Source organism: Physeter macrocephalus, chromosome 9 (assembly GCF_002837175.3).
Source record: "Physeter macrocephalus isolate SW-GA chromosome 9, ASM283717v5, whole genome shotgun sequence".
Lineage (NCBI taxonomy): Eukaryota > Metazoa > Chordata > Mammalia > Artiodactyla > Physeteridae > Physeter > Physeter macrocephalus.
Window position 1 is genome coordinate 27,129,593 of NC_041222.1, and position 18,197 is coordinate 27,147,789.

Genomic DNA, 18,197 nt, shown 5'->3' on the forward strand with positions numbered 1-18,197 from the left:
ACGGCAAAAAAAAAAAAAAAAAAAAAAAAAAAAAAAAAAAAAGAATTAAATTAAAAAAAATTTTAGAAAACGACTTAGGGTGGGAAGCTGTTGTTACTTAGTGATTATATATATTTCAAAATAATTTTATGGCTATGCATAAATTAGTTTGTAAACTACATTAATAAATTAATAAGATTTTTTAAAAAACTTAAAAGCTTTTGTACAGCAAGGGAAACTATTGACAAAATAGTTTGAAAAGACAACCTACTGAATGGGAGAAGATACTGCAAATGATACAACTGATAAAAGGTTAATATCCAAAATATATAAACAGCTTATACAACTCAACATCAAAAAATACTAACAAACCATCTTTTAATTTTTAATTTTTCTAAAGAGAAAATGCAGATGGCCAAAAGGCACATGAAAAGATTAAAAAAACCACACTGAGGTGTCACCTCATACCTGTCAGAATGGCTATCATCAAAAAGAACACAAATATCAAATGTTGGTGGGTATGGGGAGAAAAAGGAACCCTCATACACTGCTGGTGGGAATGTAAATGGGTACAGGCACTGTGGAAAACAGTATAGAGGTTTCTCAAAAACTAAAAATAGAACTACCATATGACCCAGCAATTCCACTCCTGGGTATATATCTGAAAAAAACAAAAACACTAATTCAAAAAGATACATGCACTCCAATGTTTATAGCAGCATTATTTACAATTGCCAGGGTATGAAATTAACCTATGTGTCCATCAACAGATGAATGGATAAAGAAGATGTGTTATATATATACAATCGAATAGTACTCAGCCATAAAAAGGAATGAAACTTTGCCATTTGCAGCAACATGGATGGACTTAGAGGGCATTATGCTAAGTGAAATAAGTCAGAGAAAGACAAATACTACATGATATCACTTATATGTACAATCTAAAAAATACAACAAACTAGTGAATAAAACAAAAAAGAAGATATAGAGAATAAACAAGTGGTTGCCAGTGGGGAGAGGGAAGCAGGGAGGGGCAGGAGAGGGGTAGGAGGGAGGGAAAAAAATGGGGTTATTATGGGATTATGTGAAATCATCTGTGTGAAACTTCTGAAAATTGTAAAGCACTACAGAACTTTAAAAACTCTTTCATCCAGTAAAAAAAGAGAAAACATACCATCATTTTATATCTATTAATTCAAAAGCATTCCCCAAATAATCTCACTTAGCCACATTTTATTAGGACCAGTCAAGATTACAAAATAGATAATTAACAGTTTTCCAAGGCAATAGAAATAAAAGCAAAAATACATAAATGGGACCTAATCAAACTTATAAGCTTTTGCACAGCAAAGGAAACCATAAACCAAATGAAAAGACAACCTATGGACTGGGAGAAAATACTTGCAAACAATGTGACCACCAAGGGCTTAATTTCCAAAATATACAAACAGCTTGTACAACTCAATAACAAAAAAACAACCCGGGCTTCCCTGGTGGCGCAGTGGTTGAGAATCCACCTGCCGATGCAGGGGACACGGGTTCGTGCTCTGTTCTGGGAAGATCCCACGTGCCACAGAGCGGCCGGGCCCGTGAGCCATGGCAGCTGAGCCTGTGCATCCTGAGCCTGTGCTCCGCAACGGGAGAGTCCACAACAGTGAGAGGCCCGCGTACCACAAAAAAAAATAAAAATAAAAATAAAAATAAAATAAAAAATTAAAAAATGGGCAGAAGACCTAAATAGGCATTTCTCCAAAGAAGACCTACAGATGGCCAATAGGCATATGAAAAGATGTTCAACATTGCTAATTATTAGAGAAATGCAAATCAAAACTACGATGAGGTATCACCTTACAAAATGGCCATCATTAAAAAGTGTACAAATAATTAATGCTGGAGAGGGTGTGGAGAAAAGGGAACCCTCCTGCACTGTTGGTGGGAATGTAAATTGGTATATCCACTATGGAAAACAGTATGGAGGTTCCTTAAAAAACTAAAAATAGAATTGCCATACGATCCAGCAATCCCACTCCTGGGAATATATCAGGAAACTCTAATTCAAAAAAAGACATGTACCCCAATGTTCATTGCAGCACTATTACAATAGCCAAGACATGGAAGCAACCTAAATGTCCATGGACAGATGAACAGATAAAGAAGACATGATATATATGTACAAAGGAATACTACTCAGCCATAAAAAAGAATGAAATAATGCCATTTGCAATAACATGGATGGACCTAGAGATTATCCTACTAAGTGAAATAAGACAGAGAAAGACAAATATGGTATGATATTACTTATATGTGGAATCTAAAAGATGATACAAATGAACTTATTTACAAAACAAACAGACTCACAGCCCTAGAAAACAAACTTATGGTTACAAAAGGGGAAAGGGGGGTGGATAAACTAGGAGTTTGGGATTAGCAGATACAAACTACTATATAGAAAATAGATAAACAACATGGTCCTACTGTATAGCACATGGAACTATATTCAATATGTTGTAATAAACAATACTGGAGAGAATACGAAAAAATATATATATATATAACTGAATCACTTTACTGTATATCAGAAAATAACACAACATTGTAAATCAACTATACTTCTATAAAAACAATAAAATAGACAAAATACTCTATAATTCAGATTTTTAATTATTTTACACTAATTTCTCAATCCTTAGTGAAAATATATTTTATACAAACACTTAAAAAATAATAACCTACCTATCACATTTTAATTTCTGCTTAATTCAAAATTAGAATGCTTTCTCTAACATATTCTTTTATATATAACTACCTAATCTCTTGCAGAAGAAATGAATTCTGGAGTTTATTCTAAGATATATATATATATATATAATTATTTTGAATTATTATTATTTAGAATTATATATAATTATTTTGTCTCAGAAATCAATCTCAATATCCACAACACCATAATGGCCTTCCTGAAACTAACACGATTTTAAAGTCCCAGGCTTTTGTACAGGCTGTTTCTGCTACCTGAAACCACATCCTCCCTACCTCTTGACCTGGATAACACTTTCTTTTTGATAGCCAGCTAGCATCCCTTCCAGGAAGGCTTCTCTCTCTATCCAGCCTGGGCCAGATTTACCGATCTTCTAATTTCCTAAAGCACTCTACAGTTCTATGGTAATACTTAATGTTACAGTGTAAGGAATAAATTTACAAGGCTATAAACTCCTTGAAGGCAGGGGAAACCTGTCTGCATAATTCATGATTAGATCTGCAGTACCCAACACAGTCCCACTCACAAATATTTATTAAATGAATGAATAAGATAGAAGTTCACTGCCTAGTGGAGAAGACATTATAAATACATAGTTATACAAAATAAATGTGTGGGGAGTAAGCAACGAAAAGAGGATGTTTAGGACAGGTTTCATGGTGGTATCATTTGAACTGACTTAAAAAAAATGAGCAGGAACACCCTAAGTGGCCAAGGGGTAAGCAAAGGTACAAAGAAAGGTGTGTACGGGGATGGTGTACTCTGAGAAGCAACAGCAGTTAGAAGTGCTGTGTGTGGAAAAGTAGAGACAAGTAGAGAATATATCATGGTATTATTCTATAGTGATTCCCAATAACTATTTCTTAATTATAAATACATGCCCATTGAAAATATTTTTTCAATGGAAAAAAATCCACCACCAAAAATAACCACTGTAATTGATATTTAGCCTAATTCATGTATTTCAAGCCTAATATTTCATAACTATTTTGCCATGTCATTAAAGATTTATTGACAAAATAATTCTTAATGGCTGAATAGCATTCACCGTATGAGTGAACCATAATCTTTTCTTTTTTAAACTAATTAGCAATTTTTGGATGTTTAGATTGCTGCCAATTTATTACTATTCAAAACACTATGATGAATATGCTAACAGCCAAATATCACATTCCTAGTTATTTTTCTAAATACATTTCCAGAAAAATGTATTGTTAAGTAAAAAGGGATTTTTTTTAAAGGTAAGGTTTTTGATACATATAGACAAATTGTCCTCAAAAGAACATACCAATATCTAGTTCTACCAGTGGTTATGAGTGTCCGCTTCTCCAAACCCTTCCCACACAGGTATTTTTTAATACCTGTGCTAAGTGCTAGGAAAAAAATACCATCTTGTTTTAAGTTGAAACTTATTTTTAGTAAAGTTGAACTTTTTTCATATTAATTGGAAGATTATATTTCTTTGGGGAATTGCTATTCATGTTCCTTGCTGACTTTCCTCTTGCAATATTATTTTTATTATTGAGTTATGAAATCTGTTTATAATATGACTAATATTCTTCAGTTTTTCAAATACAGTATGTTGAATATGTTTTCCATATATTTCTATCTTTAAATGTGGTTCACATGTTTTCTTACCATATCAAAAATTTAATTATTATATTGTCAAATCCATTTTTTCCCCTTATAGTTTTACCTTTTCTGATGAGGCTTTTAAAAGTAAAAATATTTCAATGACTTCCACACTTGACAGGAATTATATGATTTTAAAAAATACAAAATAACAAAGGCTACTGGAAAGTCAAGTCAAACTTTTAAAATAAATTGATCATCATAGAAGCATCTTTATATATTTGAAAAATTTAGGAAAAAAACACGAAGCTATTTTATTTCGTCCAGAAAATAATGCACATATGGATTCAAAACCCCAGTGGGATTATATTGCTGTAGGCCGCAGTGGTCCACCCTGAAGGGTTTTAAGCAAGAAAGTGACATGACTGGTTAAGACTTTCAGAAGGATCTCTGAGCTGGCTAGGTTCCAAAACTATATTCATAAAAAATAAAATAGGGCTTCCCTGGTGGCGCAGCGGTTGAGAGTCCGACTGCCAATGCAGGGAACACGGGTTTGTGCCCCGGTCCGGGAAGCTCCCACATGCCGCGGAGCGGCTGGGCCCGTGAGCCATGGCCGCTGAGCCTGCGCGTCCGGAGCCTGTGCCCCGCAACGGGAGGGGCCACAACAGTGAGAGGCCCGCGTACCCGCAATAAATAAAGAAATAAATAAAGTGAGGGATTGGTTTAAAAATTTTTGTCAGTAAGGCCACTGAAAAAAATTACTATTGTTGCATGGATATTTTAATACCAGTAATGCAGAAAATATAATCATGGAACAAAAGTTAATAATTTTTTTTTTTTTTTTTTTTTTTTTGCGGTACGCGGGCCTCTCACTGCTGTGGCCTCTCCCGTTGCGGAGCACAGGCTCCGGACAAGCAGGCTCAGCGGCCATGGCTCACAGGCCCAGCCGCTCCGCGGCATGTGGGATCCTCCTGGACCAGGGGCACGAACCGGTGTCCCCTGCATCGGCAGGCGGACTCTCAAGCGCTGCACCCCCAGGGAAGCCCCAAAAGTTAATAATTTTTAATTGAATAAGTTTACTTTAATGAAAAATTCAATACTTAGGCTTTAGTTTTCTCATTTTTGCCTCAAAGTATTACCTGTTAAAAATTTTGGTACTAGAGAATCATTGGTAAAGAGAGTAGATAAATTATAGAAAATTAAGAATGTAGACTAGGACACCAGTTAAAGCACCCTCTACAATTCTTATTTCAAAGTAAGCAGACACAGAAAGTGTAAAGTGGTAGATAAGTCTTGGAGATCTAGCCCAATCCTCTCAAATTAAAACTTAGTCTACCTAATAAGTTAATAATTATAAAGTATTTTTAACTACATGGTCTCTAATAAATAAGAGACACTCCTTCACACACACTGAAATCTATGAGTTTCTGAATTACAGAACTTTTCCATATGTCTCCATTAAACTCCAATATATGACTATAACAGCTCTGGATAAATTGAGGTCTTCATTATCAGAGGATGATTGGTAAAGGATAACAGCAATTGAAATTTAATTTTCTTAAAACAGGTACCAACATTTCATTGTACAAGGGAAAGAAAGTGTTGTATATTAAAAAAAAAAACAACCAAAAATCATCAAAAAAGGCCTTTTTAAATTTATTTATCTATATGCAAATTCTTAAAACAAGAATAAATTAAATGTTTGGGTTTTTTGCATACTTTCCAATGAAATTATGAAGCAGAATATGACATCCTTACTTCATATCTGAATTTTGTACTATAATAAAAAGGGCCATTTCTGTATAACATTCAAGGTCTTCATCAGTTTTCCCAAAGGCCTTTCCTTAGTCCTGTGGGATATTCACATAATTCTTTGAAGTTTCTATCATGTCATCATTTCTGTCGTTTTCTTTTCTCTAATTGATAACTAGTCTAACTCTATCAGATCCTCACTTGCCAATGATTTTGACCAGTTCTCTAACATCACTCTCAAGGCCTTGCAAAATTTTACATCCTTTGCAAGATAGAAATTTCATGTTCTCCATGATGAGCACTGCACCTACATTATATTGTTTGAAATATAACAATCAGGAAAAGACCAACAAAGACAGTGGGAGGGAAAAGCAGATCCTGGAATATTTAAATGGGTACTAATTTTTTAACTGCCATATCACTAAGTAAATATTCTTAGGATAACCTCAGCTGCCCCTCTAACCTCATAACTGGGGGACCTTGATTATTAAATGGACTCTTAAACCTCATACAGAGTCCTCATGAATGAGAAGTAAGGCTGTATATTGGGCTTAAGAATTTAAATTACATATCTTTTCCCTTACTTTCATATGAAGCAACAGAAAATACTCTCCACAACTATCAATATTTTTATTTTACAATATAAGCAAACCTCAAAACTAAGAAATGAACTAGAAGACATTACTAAGTATGTGGAAAATGACTATCTAGAACCAAACCAGGAAATGCATGCCCATATCTCTGAACAGTACAGTGAGGTGGTCTAATGGAACTGAGTATGAATTCCAGCTCTACCACTTCCTATAAAAAGACCCCGGGGAAATCTCTTTATCTGAGTTGCAGTTTCTTCATTCCTTAAAATGGATACAGTATCTGTCTCACATCGGGATACTGTGAGGAGTAAACAATATAATGTATCAAAAGTGCTTCACAAAAGGTTTGGCACATGGTAAGCACTCAAAAAATTAATAAGTAATACACAATTAAGCTCATGCCAGAGGACCCTTCAGATCCTTACTCAAAACACTTAAGTGATATGTACTTCTAAATAGCTTCAAAATCTGTTTTTCTAACAAACAGATAAGAAGCGAATTCAAATTTGTAGGTGTGGGGTACTAGGGCAGGCACATTGATAGCAGCAAATGAGAACTGACATTGAAAAAGAACACAAATTCTAATAGCAAATTAGAGGTCATTTTGAGTAGGGACAAACAACTTGACATGTCTTTTCTTTTTGAGATAAGAAATTTTAAAATTGTAAAATATTAGAAACATAAAGAAAATTATGAAGAATATAACAAACACCTGTGATACCCACCACCCAGCTTTATCAAATTTTAACATTTGGTTATATTTCAGATTTTTTTTGAACATTACAAACACAATTGAAGACCCCTGTATATCCCTCCCCAATCCCATTCCCCTCCCTCCCTCTCCAGAGGGAACCACTATCCAAAATTTGTTGTTTGTCACTCCCCTTGCAAGTTTTTAATACTATGAATTCATAAGTATGTATCCATAAGTAATTTACAGTTTTGTTTTGCATTCAACTTATTCTGTAAATATTTAATGAGCACCCACTATGTGGCACAGTTCTAGGTGCTGGGGATAGAGCAGAGAACAAATACATGCCTTCATCAAGTTTATGTTTATTTATTTTTAAACTTTATATAAATGGTATCACACTGTACAGCTCATTCTACAGTTTGCTTTTCTGGCTCGACCTTGAATTTCTGATATATCTCAGATGCTTCTAGTTCATTTATTTTAACTGATGTATAGTATTCCATCGTATGAGTATACAATTCATTTATCTTCCTCTTGATGGAGATTTGTTTTCAACTTCTATTACTAATGATGATGTAATGAACCTTCTTTACACATTTCCTTGTTCACATGTGCTTTAATTTCTTTTGAACAATCGATCTTCAATTTTACCAGATATTGCTAAATTGCTCAAAATAATTTTACCAATTTATATTCCATCAGTAATGTCTAAGAGTTTTCTATCTCTCAGCATCTTTGTCAATATTTGATATTTCTTGTTATTTTTATTTGCATTTCCATAACTAGTAAGCTTGAAAATCTTTCCATATTTACTGCTCATTTTATTTTCTCTTACACGAGTCTCTGCCTATTTTGCTCTAAGGTAATTGTTTCATATATTCTGGATACTAATCCTTTTTTTGGCTATGTACATTGAAAATATCTTCTCCCACCAGCTTACAGCTTACCTTCTCACACTGTTATGTCTTTGGTTATAATGAAGTTTTAAATTTTAATGCAGTTGAATTTATCAGTCCTCAATGGTTTATACTTTTTGTGTCTTAAAAAAATCCTTTCTAGTACTTAGAACATAAATATTCTATATTTCTTCTAAAAAGGTTTGCTTTCATAATTATGTCTTTAACTGGCAGTTATTTTTAGTTATGGTATGAGATAGAAATCTAATTTCATTTTTTTTCATATATATAACAAATTCTCTTTTACATTTTTCCCCACTGGTTTATAATGCCCCTGCTGTCATATATAAAATTTTCATATATGCATGGGTCTGTTTCTGGAAGTTCTATTCCATTCCATAGGTCACTTAATCTATCCCTGTCCTAAGACAATGTCTGATATCTGGAGGAGTAAGTACTCCTACAATCTCAGTCTTCCTCAAAATTTTCTCAGACATTCTTGGCACTTTGCTGTTCAATGTGAACTTTTAAATCAAGTTTAAAAAAAAAAACATTCTGTTGGGATTTTGATTAAAACTGCACTAAATTCATAGACTAATTTGGGAAGAACTGACTTCTTTATAATACTTAGTTTTCTCCTTCAGAGAAGATTTGCGTTTCTTTTTGCAGGTACCTGACAGCCCTGCCAAGCTGGATCCAGTTTAAAATTGCTGGCTGGAGGGTTTTGGACCATATGACAGTGTGAAGGCTGCATGAAAGCTGGCTTGTGGTTAGAAATTCAGAGATTTTCTGACATCCCTCTACCCAATACCACAGTCTAGATGAACAAGGTGGTTTATTTCTAGATCACCTTTATGCTGAAATTGTAGCCCTTTGGAGTCCCCAGCCTTATGCAGAGTTTTCTACTGGACTCCTCACCTTGAACTGGACTTAGAATTAACTCTCCTGTCCTTTGTACTCCTCACACCTGTCAAAACAGAAACTCAAGAGTCACAGGCATTTGGCAGATGCCTTCAGGGTAAAAGCCAGCTGAGTACGTGTTTACTTCTTTGCATTCCTGCTTCATTTTTGGCCCTAGGATTCCTTTCTTTCTTATCAGTTAAACTCTACATTAAAAAAATATTAAAAAAAAAATTTATCCAGCATTTCTATTTTTAGTAGAAAGGTTGTTCAAGGTATTTACAATCTTCTACAACCTAAATTTTACCTGCTTGATTTACTAGTTTTGGACAGAACTGTATTAAAATCTCTTAATATGATTATAGACATGTAATTCATTATTATTCTGTTTTTGCTTTCTTAATTTCAAGTTGTATACAAGCTCATTATGATATCTTCTTGGTGGATTTTTCTTTTTATTAATATTTACTGTTGCACTTTCCTTATTAAAACCTTTGGTCTTATATCTGTCCAATAATGATAACCTACATCAGTTTTCTTTACCCATTTCTGGGTAGTTTTATTTTTGGTGTCTCCATAAAGAGTATATACGTGATTTTGTTTTTTATTCAAAGTGCTATCTCTGTGCCTTTTAATAAAGAAGATCAATCCATTTATATTTACTGTGAACTATTAATATATTTGGAACTATTTCTACTTCTTGTTTTCTATTTATCCTTCCTTTCTTTTGCTTATTTTCTTTTACTTTTTTAAGCTTTCCTTTCTTTTACTGAACTGGTCAAGTTTTCAATATTCTCTGCCACCCACCTTTGCTGGTTTGGAAGCTATAAACTATAGTTTTATTATTTTATTTTAGTTTTTTTCATCATTTAATTATATATTTAATTATAGATTATATTTATTTATATTATATTATATTTAATTATAGATTGTTCTGAAAGAGTCTGAAGTTAGTTAATATTTCTATCCTCTTCTTGAACATGATGTGGACCTTAAATGTTATACCTTCCCACTGAACAAAACTCCCCCACACATACAACCTATTTGTTGTTACCATCCAGAGCTACAATGTGCAATTTGGTAGCCATTAGCTACATGTGGCTAATGAGTCCTTAATATGTGGCCAGTCTGCATTGAGATGTGCTCTAAGTGTAATATATACTCTGGATTTTGAAGATTTAACATGAAAAAATGAAAGTATCAATAAAATATCTCAGTATTTTTTATACTGATTGCATGTTGAAATGATAACATTTTAGGCATACTGGAGTAAATAAAATATATTATTAAAAATTAATTTCATGTCTTTTTAAAATGTTACTAGACAATTTTTTTTTAAAATAAATTTATTTATTTATTTTTGGCTGTATTGGGTCTTCGTTTCTGTGAAAGGGCTTTCTCTAGTTGAGGCAAGCAGGGGCCACTCTTCATCGCGGTCCACGGGCCTCTCACTGTCGCGGCCCCTCTTATTGCAGAGCACAAGCCCCAGACACGCAGGCTCATTAGTTGTGGCTCACGGGCCTAGTTGCTCCGTGGCATGTGGGATCTTCCCAGACTAGGGCTCAAACCCGTGTCCGCTGCATCAGCAGGCGAACTTTCAACCACTGCACCACCAGGGAAGCCCCAGAATAAAGAATTTTGATTCACTGAAATTGTAAATGTTATTAATTACTAATAGCAGAAAGATAATAATTTAGGATTTTTGTGGGGGAGGGTGCATTTAAAACAAAGTTAAAACGAAAACTCTAGATTAGCACTATCCAATACAATTATAATTTTAAATTAAAAATTGTCTAGTAGGGCTTCCCTGGTGGCACAGTGGTTGAGAATCTGCCTGCCAATGCAGGGGACACGGGTTCGTGCCCTGGTCCGGGAAGATCCCACATGCCGCAGAGCGGCTAGGCCCGTGAGCCATGGCCGCTGAGCCCGTGCGTCCGGAGCCTGTGCTCCGCAACGGGAGAGGCCACAACAGTGAGGGGCCCGCGTACCGAAAAAAAAACCCCAAAACTTTATTCTGGAATAACAATTTACCTGGATATGAAATGGTATTAAACATTACTTTGTCTTAGTATTTAAGATAATACTCCTTTTTCTCCTAGCATCAACTGTTGTTAAGAAACCCGTCAGTTTAATTATCATACCTCTGAAGGTAATCTGGCCTCTAACTTTGGTGGCTTTTAAGATTTTCTCTTTATCTGATATTCTAGAATTTCACCACAACCTGTCTAGATGTAGCTTTATCTTTGTTTAACCCACTTGATTCTAGAGTTTACTTTTGATTCAAGGATTCAGGTCTTTCTTCAATGCTGAAAATTCTCAGCCTTTGTGTCATCAAAATTTAGTTCTCCTCCAATCTCTGCAACTTCTTTCTTCTGTAACTGAGATATTATACATCTCAATCAATCTCTGGGTGAATTTTTTAGTAATATTTTCTAACCCATTAATTCTTTCATCAGTGGTGTAAAGGGTAATGTTTATCCCGTTTATTAAGTTTTTTAATATACCAACTATATTTTTAATTTACAAAAGTTCTAGTTGGTTTTTTTCCACATTAACCTATTTTTTTTTCATAATTTTGAGCTTTCTATTAATGGGAAGTATCCCTTAACTTATTTCTTTGAGCATCCTAAAATGCTTTAAAGTTTCTTCCAATCAATGGAATACTATGCAGCTGTTAAAAAGAATAAAATCATCCCATGGGTACAAATATGGAATGATCTTAAATATGTCATTAAGTGAAAAAGCCAACATATATAATAGTATGTGCAGAATGCTACCACTTATATAAAAGTTAATGTATATGTGTGTACATATGCTTGTACATACATGAACTATCTCAGAAAGGATAGCAAGAAACTGGTAATAGTGGTTGCCTCTGGGGAGGGGAACTGGGTGGCTAGGGGAAAGAGGTGGGAGATAGACTTACTTTTCACTGTTTACCCTTTTGTACCTTTGAATTTTGTACCACGTGCATGTATTACCTAGTCGAAAAAAAATAAATAAAATAATTCATTTTTTAAAATAAAGTCTTTGTTGGACTACTCCAAAAAATTAATTTCATCCAGAGAAAATGCCTGTTCTAGTTGCTGGTTTTGTTATGATATTAATATTAGATATCTTCCTGAGTTTGGGAATTTTGGTTATAGGCTTATTTTGAGCAAGAAAGATTTAAAATTTTTTTCTCTTTCTTCCTATTTAATGGTTTTATAGTTGCCCCCACTTGGATTTCTGGAACCAAATCCACTACTAGGCCTCATAATGACACTAAGGCCTCCAGTTTCATGATAATATTGGAGCTATCACATATATACCTTCAGTCACCGACTCAACAATGGCTTCATTCAATTCCTGGTCATGAGGCTGTATCTTTATCATCTAAAACCTACAGCCCCAGGTAATTAATAGCTTTTTCCTTTTTTTCAGCCTCATTCCAACTAAACCCCTGGCTTCATATAGTAATTCTGGCTCTGGTTCCTGCCTCACATGAAACATTTTAAGCATTTTTGATTCCTGACAGGAGCTAAACTACTATATGTCAGTGCCTGACTGAAAACCCAGTGGGCTTATGGTTTCAACCCTGTAACAGCTTTGTGTCTGTGTTCCGGTCTGGCCATATGGCCACAAAGATGTTTATGTTGTTTCAGAGCCTGGCTGTATCTTTTGTGCTATTTAATCTATTGTTCTATATGTTTGGAGCTAGAGGTTACATCAAAATTCAACGTCACCTTGACTAGAAGTAATTTCCTCATTTTTTTTTTTTGAACATTAAAAGTAATCATTATGAAAGTCATATAATCTCATTTATAAAGTTTAGAAAATAGAAAATTACTCATAATCCATTCATTCTAACACATCCACCGTAAGCATTTAAAAATATTTCCTTCTAATCTTTTTCTTCTGCATCATGTCATATTTATATAATTTTTATGATTTTAACCTGTACTATCACAAGCATTTGTCCATGCTGATATGAAGTCTCTGTAACCATCATTTTAATGACTGCATATTAGTCCACCAAGCTATTCAACTGTTATTTACTTCCCACATTATTGAGAATTTAAGGAGCTTCCAACAATGCTATAAAGAAGTTTTTCTGTGCATATGTGTTTTTTTCCCTCAATAGTATGAATTTGGAGGCTGGTGGTGAGAGAGGCTAAGCAATGGGACTGCCCAAAAGCATTACAGGACTATCATAATACATGGCTGAGATTCATAATGATGACCCTAATACACAAGGAGAAAATGTGAGATCATATGGAAGTGAAAATGCATTTCAGAAAGATTCCCATCCAAAATGGTTAACAGTAAGTTTTGTAATTAAAGGGATAAGTTTCACAATTCCAAATGTGTATCACCTAGTACTGCTGGACAAGGCATTATAAATTTTCATTAACTTCCAAAACAGAATATTTTGGGTCACATTAATAAAGTTCACTTTTTCACTACAATACTAACCTTATATTATTTACACAGTCTTCATGAGCTTCAGAAAGTGTTTTTATGTGCTTTGAAGATATAGGATCAAAAAGCAGAACTTCAGTCTGTTCACAAGCAACTGTCAGCACTGACCTGGAAGCAAATGACACATTTCTCTTATTTAGTTTTTTAGCATTCTCTGGTTATTGATATTCAACTATTTATAACTACACAAGTTATAGATGAATAACTTCTTTTTGTCCACAATAGTAGCAGATATTTAAAAGACTGACACTATTCACTGTTGAAAGTAGTAGTAGGAAATGGTACTCTCATACATTATGGTGAAGTGTAAACTGGTGCAGCTTGTGTGGAGAGTACCAGTATCTATCAAAATTTTAAACATGCATACCTTTTGACTCAGCAATTTTTTTCTGGGAATTCAATCTAGAGAAATAATCATTTCTAAATACAAAGAAGCACATTTAAAGATATGCTGCATTGTAGGGAGAAACTGAAAGTAACCTAAATGTACATAAAAGAAGGAATGGTTGATTATATAAGCCATAGTATATAATACTTTACAATACAGTACAACGTTTAAAAAGAAAGGGATAACTTTATGTGGATATGAAGAACTCTAAAACATATTTTTAAATGAGAAAAGCTGGTTGGAGAAAAACATGCATAAATGAGGCAACTTAGGAAAAAAATCATATACAACAAAATTAGGTATTTCTTCATTAGTATCTATTAAAATGCACTGAAAAGGTCTAGCATATACCCTACCAAACCAGTTTGATATAGTCAAACTTAACCTTTTCCTTTATGGATTTTTAGTATTATCTCTTGTTTCAGCCCTTTCCTATTACAAAGCTGTATTTTTATAAACTTTTATAAACCCCATTTTGATTTCTGAAAATCTATTGTCATTTATTTATTTTGCCTTAGTTTTCTGTAGGTGCTGATCTTTCAGATTCAGACCTAGCAAATGAAATCCTGAGTCTTTGAAAGTTCAGGTCTTCTCAATTTATAGTTCCAATAACAAATGGTATTTTTACACTTTAAGATGAAAGTGTATAAGATGGAATTTTAAATGGCCAAATTTTTCTATTCAGAACAAACTTTTTAGATAAAGTGGGGAGGGAAAAAAATCTACTAAATTGAAATCTTTTCCATGTGTAGTAATCATGAAATTATCCTTTAAAGGGTGTCTGCATAAACCCTTTTGTGAGGTATCTGGATTTCAAAAATTTACTAATATGTGAAGGATTTTTGTAGGATTTTTGTGCTAGTTGACCATCATGAGTAAAAGTATTCAAATTAATATATGTAATTTTAGAAGATGTATAAATAATCATTTCTTTTTGTTGGTCAGAAGAGTCATGAAATGAAATTTTCTCCTTTTTGTGCATAAAAATAATGAATCAATGATTCTGGGAGAGTCTTAATCTTAAACATTGTACATAAGAGACCTATTAAAAAAAAGAGAGAGATCTATAAAACTGATAGTCTTTTTTTCTTTTAATTAATTTTTAAAATTTTATTTATTTTTGGCTGTGTTGGGTCTTTGTTGCTGTGCATGGGCCTTCTTTAGTTGCGGCGAGCGGGGGCTACTCTTCGTTGCGGTGCGCAGGCTTCTCATTGTGGTGGCTTCCCTTGTTGCAGAGCACGGGCTCTAGGCACGCGGGCTTCAGTAGTTGTGGCTTGCGAGCTCGGTAGTTGTGGCTCACGGGCTCTAGAGCGCAGGCTCAGTAATTGTGGCGCATGGGCTTAGCTGCTCTGCGGCACGTGGATCTTCCTGGACCAGGGCTTGAACTCGTGTCCCCTGCATTGGCAGGCAGACTGCTAACCACTCTGCCACCAGGGAAACCCCATTTTTTTGGTTTTAATACCAAAAAATCTATCACGATAGATTACAATCTATTTCTGTACATGGCATGATTTGTAACTTTTTAAAATGGATGTCATTTGTCCCAACATCAAAGCCTATACTTTTCTAAATGCCATCTTTATCATATACAAGTTTTTTGGGGGGACTCTATATTCTAGTCTATGCAATACCACCAACCCTATTTTAATTTCTAAAAGGTTTGACAAGTGGCAAAGCAAGCCCCTCATTGCTCTAATAAACATTTTTTGGGGGTGCTAATGTCATATTTTCTCTTTCAAATGAATTTTAGATATAGCATTATCAGGTACTACTAAAAAATCTTGTTGGTATTTTTATTGGGATGCAGTAACTTTACAAATTAATTTGGTAGAATTTATATCATACAGTAATGAATCATCCCATCAGTAATATGCATAGTTTCCCACATATTCAAGATTTTCTTAGCAAGAGTATTGTAACAATCCTTGGACCTTTGAACATCCTTATACATTTAGAATTGACTTAGGAAGTTATGTACACACACACCCACACAAACACAGATCCACCTGTGGATTTTAACTGAGATTGTAATAAATCTAAAGAAAAGTTTGCATAGAATTGACATCTTGACAATATGGAGTCTTCCAATCCTTGAACATGTCATATCTCCATTTACAACAGAGATTTTCTCCATATGGGTCATGCCTATCTTTTGTTATATCTATTCCTGGGTACTTGAGATTTATTTTTGATGCTTTTGTAAATGTTCTTTTTAAAATTGTTCCATTTGTTGCTGGTGTACAGAAGAGCAACTGATTTTTAAAATATTATTTATCATCAATCTTGCTATTTTTTTTTTTTTTTTTTGTGGTATGCGGGCCTCCCTCCGCTGTGGCCTCTCCCGTTTCGGAGCACAGGCTCCGGACGCGCAGGCCCAGCGGCCATGGCTTCACGGGCCCAGCCGCTCCGCGGCATGTGGGATCCTCCCAGGCCGGGGCGCGAACCCGGTTCCCCTGCATCGGCAGGTGGACGCGCAACCACTGCGCCACCAGGGAAGCCCAATCTTGCTATTTTATTTAATACTTTATCATAGGTTATTTTAGGTTTTCTTTGTCAATAATCATATCTATAAACAGTTGCTTTGTTCTTTTTTAAAATATAAATTTATTTATTTATTTTTGGCTGCGTTGGGTCTTTGTTGCTGCACATGGGCTTTTCTCTAGCTGTGGTAAGTGGAGGCTACTCTTCGTTGTGGTGTGTGGGCTCCTCATTGCGGTGGCTTCTCTTGTTGTAAAGCATAGGCTCTAGGCACATGGGCTTCAGTAGTTGTGGCATGCGGGCTCAGTAGTTGTGGCTTATGGGCTCTAGAGAGCAGGCTCAGTACTTGTGGTGCACGGGCTTAGTTGCTCTGCGGCATGTGGAATCTTCCCGGACCAGGGCTAGAACTCATGTCCCCTGCATTGGCAGGCAGATTCTTAACCACTGTGCCACCAGGGAAGTCCCTGCTTTGTTCTTTTTTAATACTTTTTTTCCTTGTCGCACTGGCTAGGACTTTCAGTACAATGTTGAATAGAAATGTTAATATAGTGTGCACTCTTATCTTGTTCCTTATCTTCAAGAATACATTCACCATTTCATCATTAAGCACAATGTTTGCTGTAGGGTTTATTTGTTTTGGTAGATTCCTATTATTGGATTAAGGAAATTAATTCTCTTCTATTCCAAATCTGCTGAGTGTTTTTTTCCACTAATATACATTAAAGTATATAAAACATTTTCTAACACTTATTGAAATTATCCTATAGTTTTCTTTTTAATATGTTAATGTAGTGATTTACATTAATTTATTTTCTGATGTCAAATCAATCTTTATTTCTACCATATTGCTAGATTCAGTTGGCTAAAACGGTGGGTTCACATCTCTGGCTACCCTCCATTTGCAGATCTTGGCCCTGCAATTTCCTCATTGCCTCAATTCTCTAATCCCTTCAAACATAACTTTTTATATCTTACATTAGATATTTATGTTTTTCTCTAGCTTTTCTAATTATTCTCAGTTGGAGGGTTGGTCCAAACCATCTACTCCGCTACTTCTGGGAAGCTACAATCTCTACTTCTTGTATCAGAAATTATGTCCCCCTTTCATTCTGAATATTGTTTATTTGGGTATTCTCTTGATCAATCTAATGAGTGTTTTTCATTATTCTTTGTCTTTTCGAAGACAGATTTTTCTGTTGAGTATTTCTATTTAATTTTTAGAATTTCACTAATTTTACTCTTTATTGCTGTATTTCTTTCCTTTTACTTTCTTCAGATTTACTTTACTATAACTTCATTATTTTTACTATTTCTTGAGAATGGATACTTAGCTAACTAATTTTCCTTGTCTTCCTTTCTAGTTTATTAAAGATTATAATTTTCCTACTAAGTGAGGATTTACTTATATCCCACAACTTTTGCACCGTGGTACTTTCATTATTATTTAGTTCTAAATATTTCTAATTTCCATTAACATTTCTACTTTGACTTATAAATGTTTCTTAACTTGAAAATACATGAGGTTTTTCTAGTTATCTTTTTGTTACTAATTTCTAGCAATCACATTATACTGAGAAACTACTTAATGATAATCTTTTGAAATATGTGGCCTTACAGGAGAGCAATTTTTAAATCATCCTTGTATGTTTGCAAAAAAAAACCCATGAGGGGCTTCCCTGGTGGCGCAGTGGTTGCGCGTCCGCCTGCCGATGCAGGGGAACCGGGT

General features: G+C 34.5%; 1 protein-coding gene across 2 annotated transcripts in view; it reads right to left on the bottom strand.

The window, feature by feature from the left end:
• The window catches only part of DCAF10 (DDB1 and CUL4 associated factor 10), a 53,506-nt gene that overhangs the window by 24,788 nt on the left and 10,521 nt on the right, over positions 1–18,197 (bottom strand). For both annotated transcript variants that reach the window (XM_028493791.2, XM_007107108.4), the window contains exon 2: positions 13,600–13,713. In XM_028493791.2, coding sequence (XP_028349592.1) covers positions 13,600–13,713 — 114 coding nt within the window. The remainder of the gene's footprint in view (positions 1–13,599; positions 13,714–18,197) is intronic.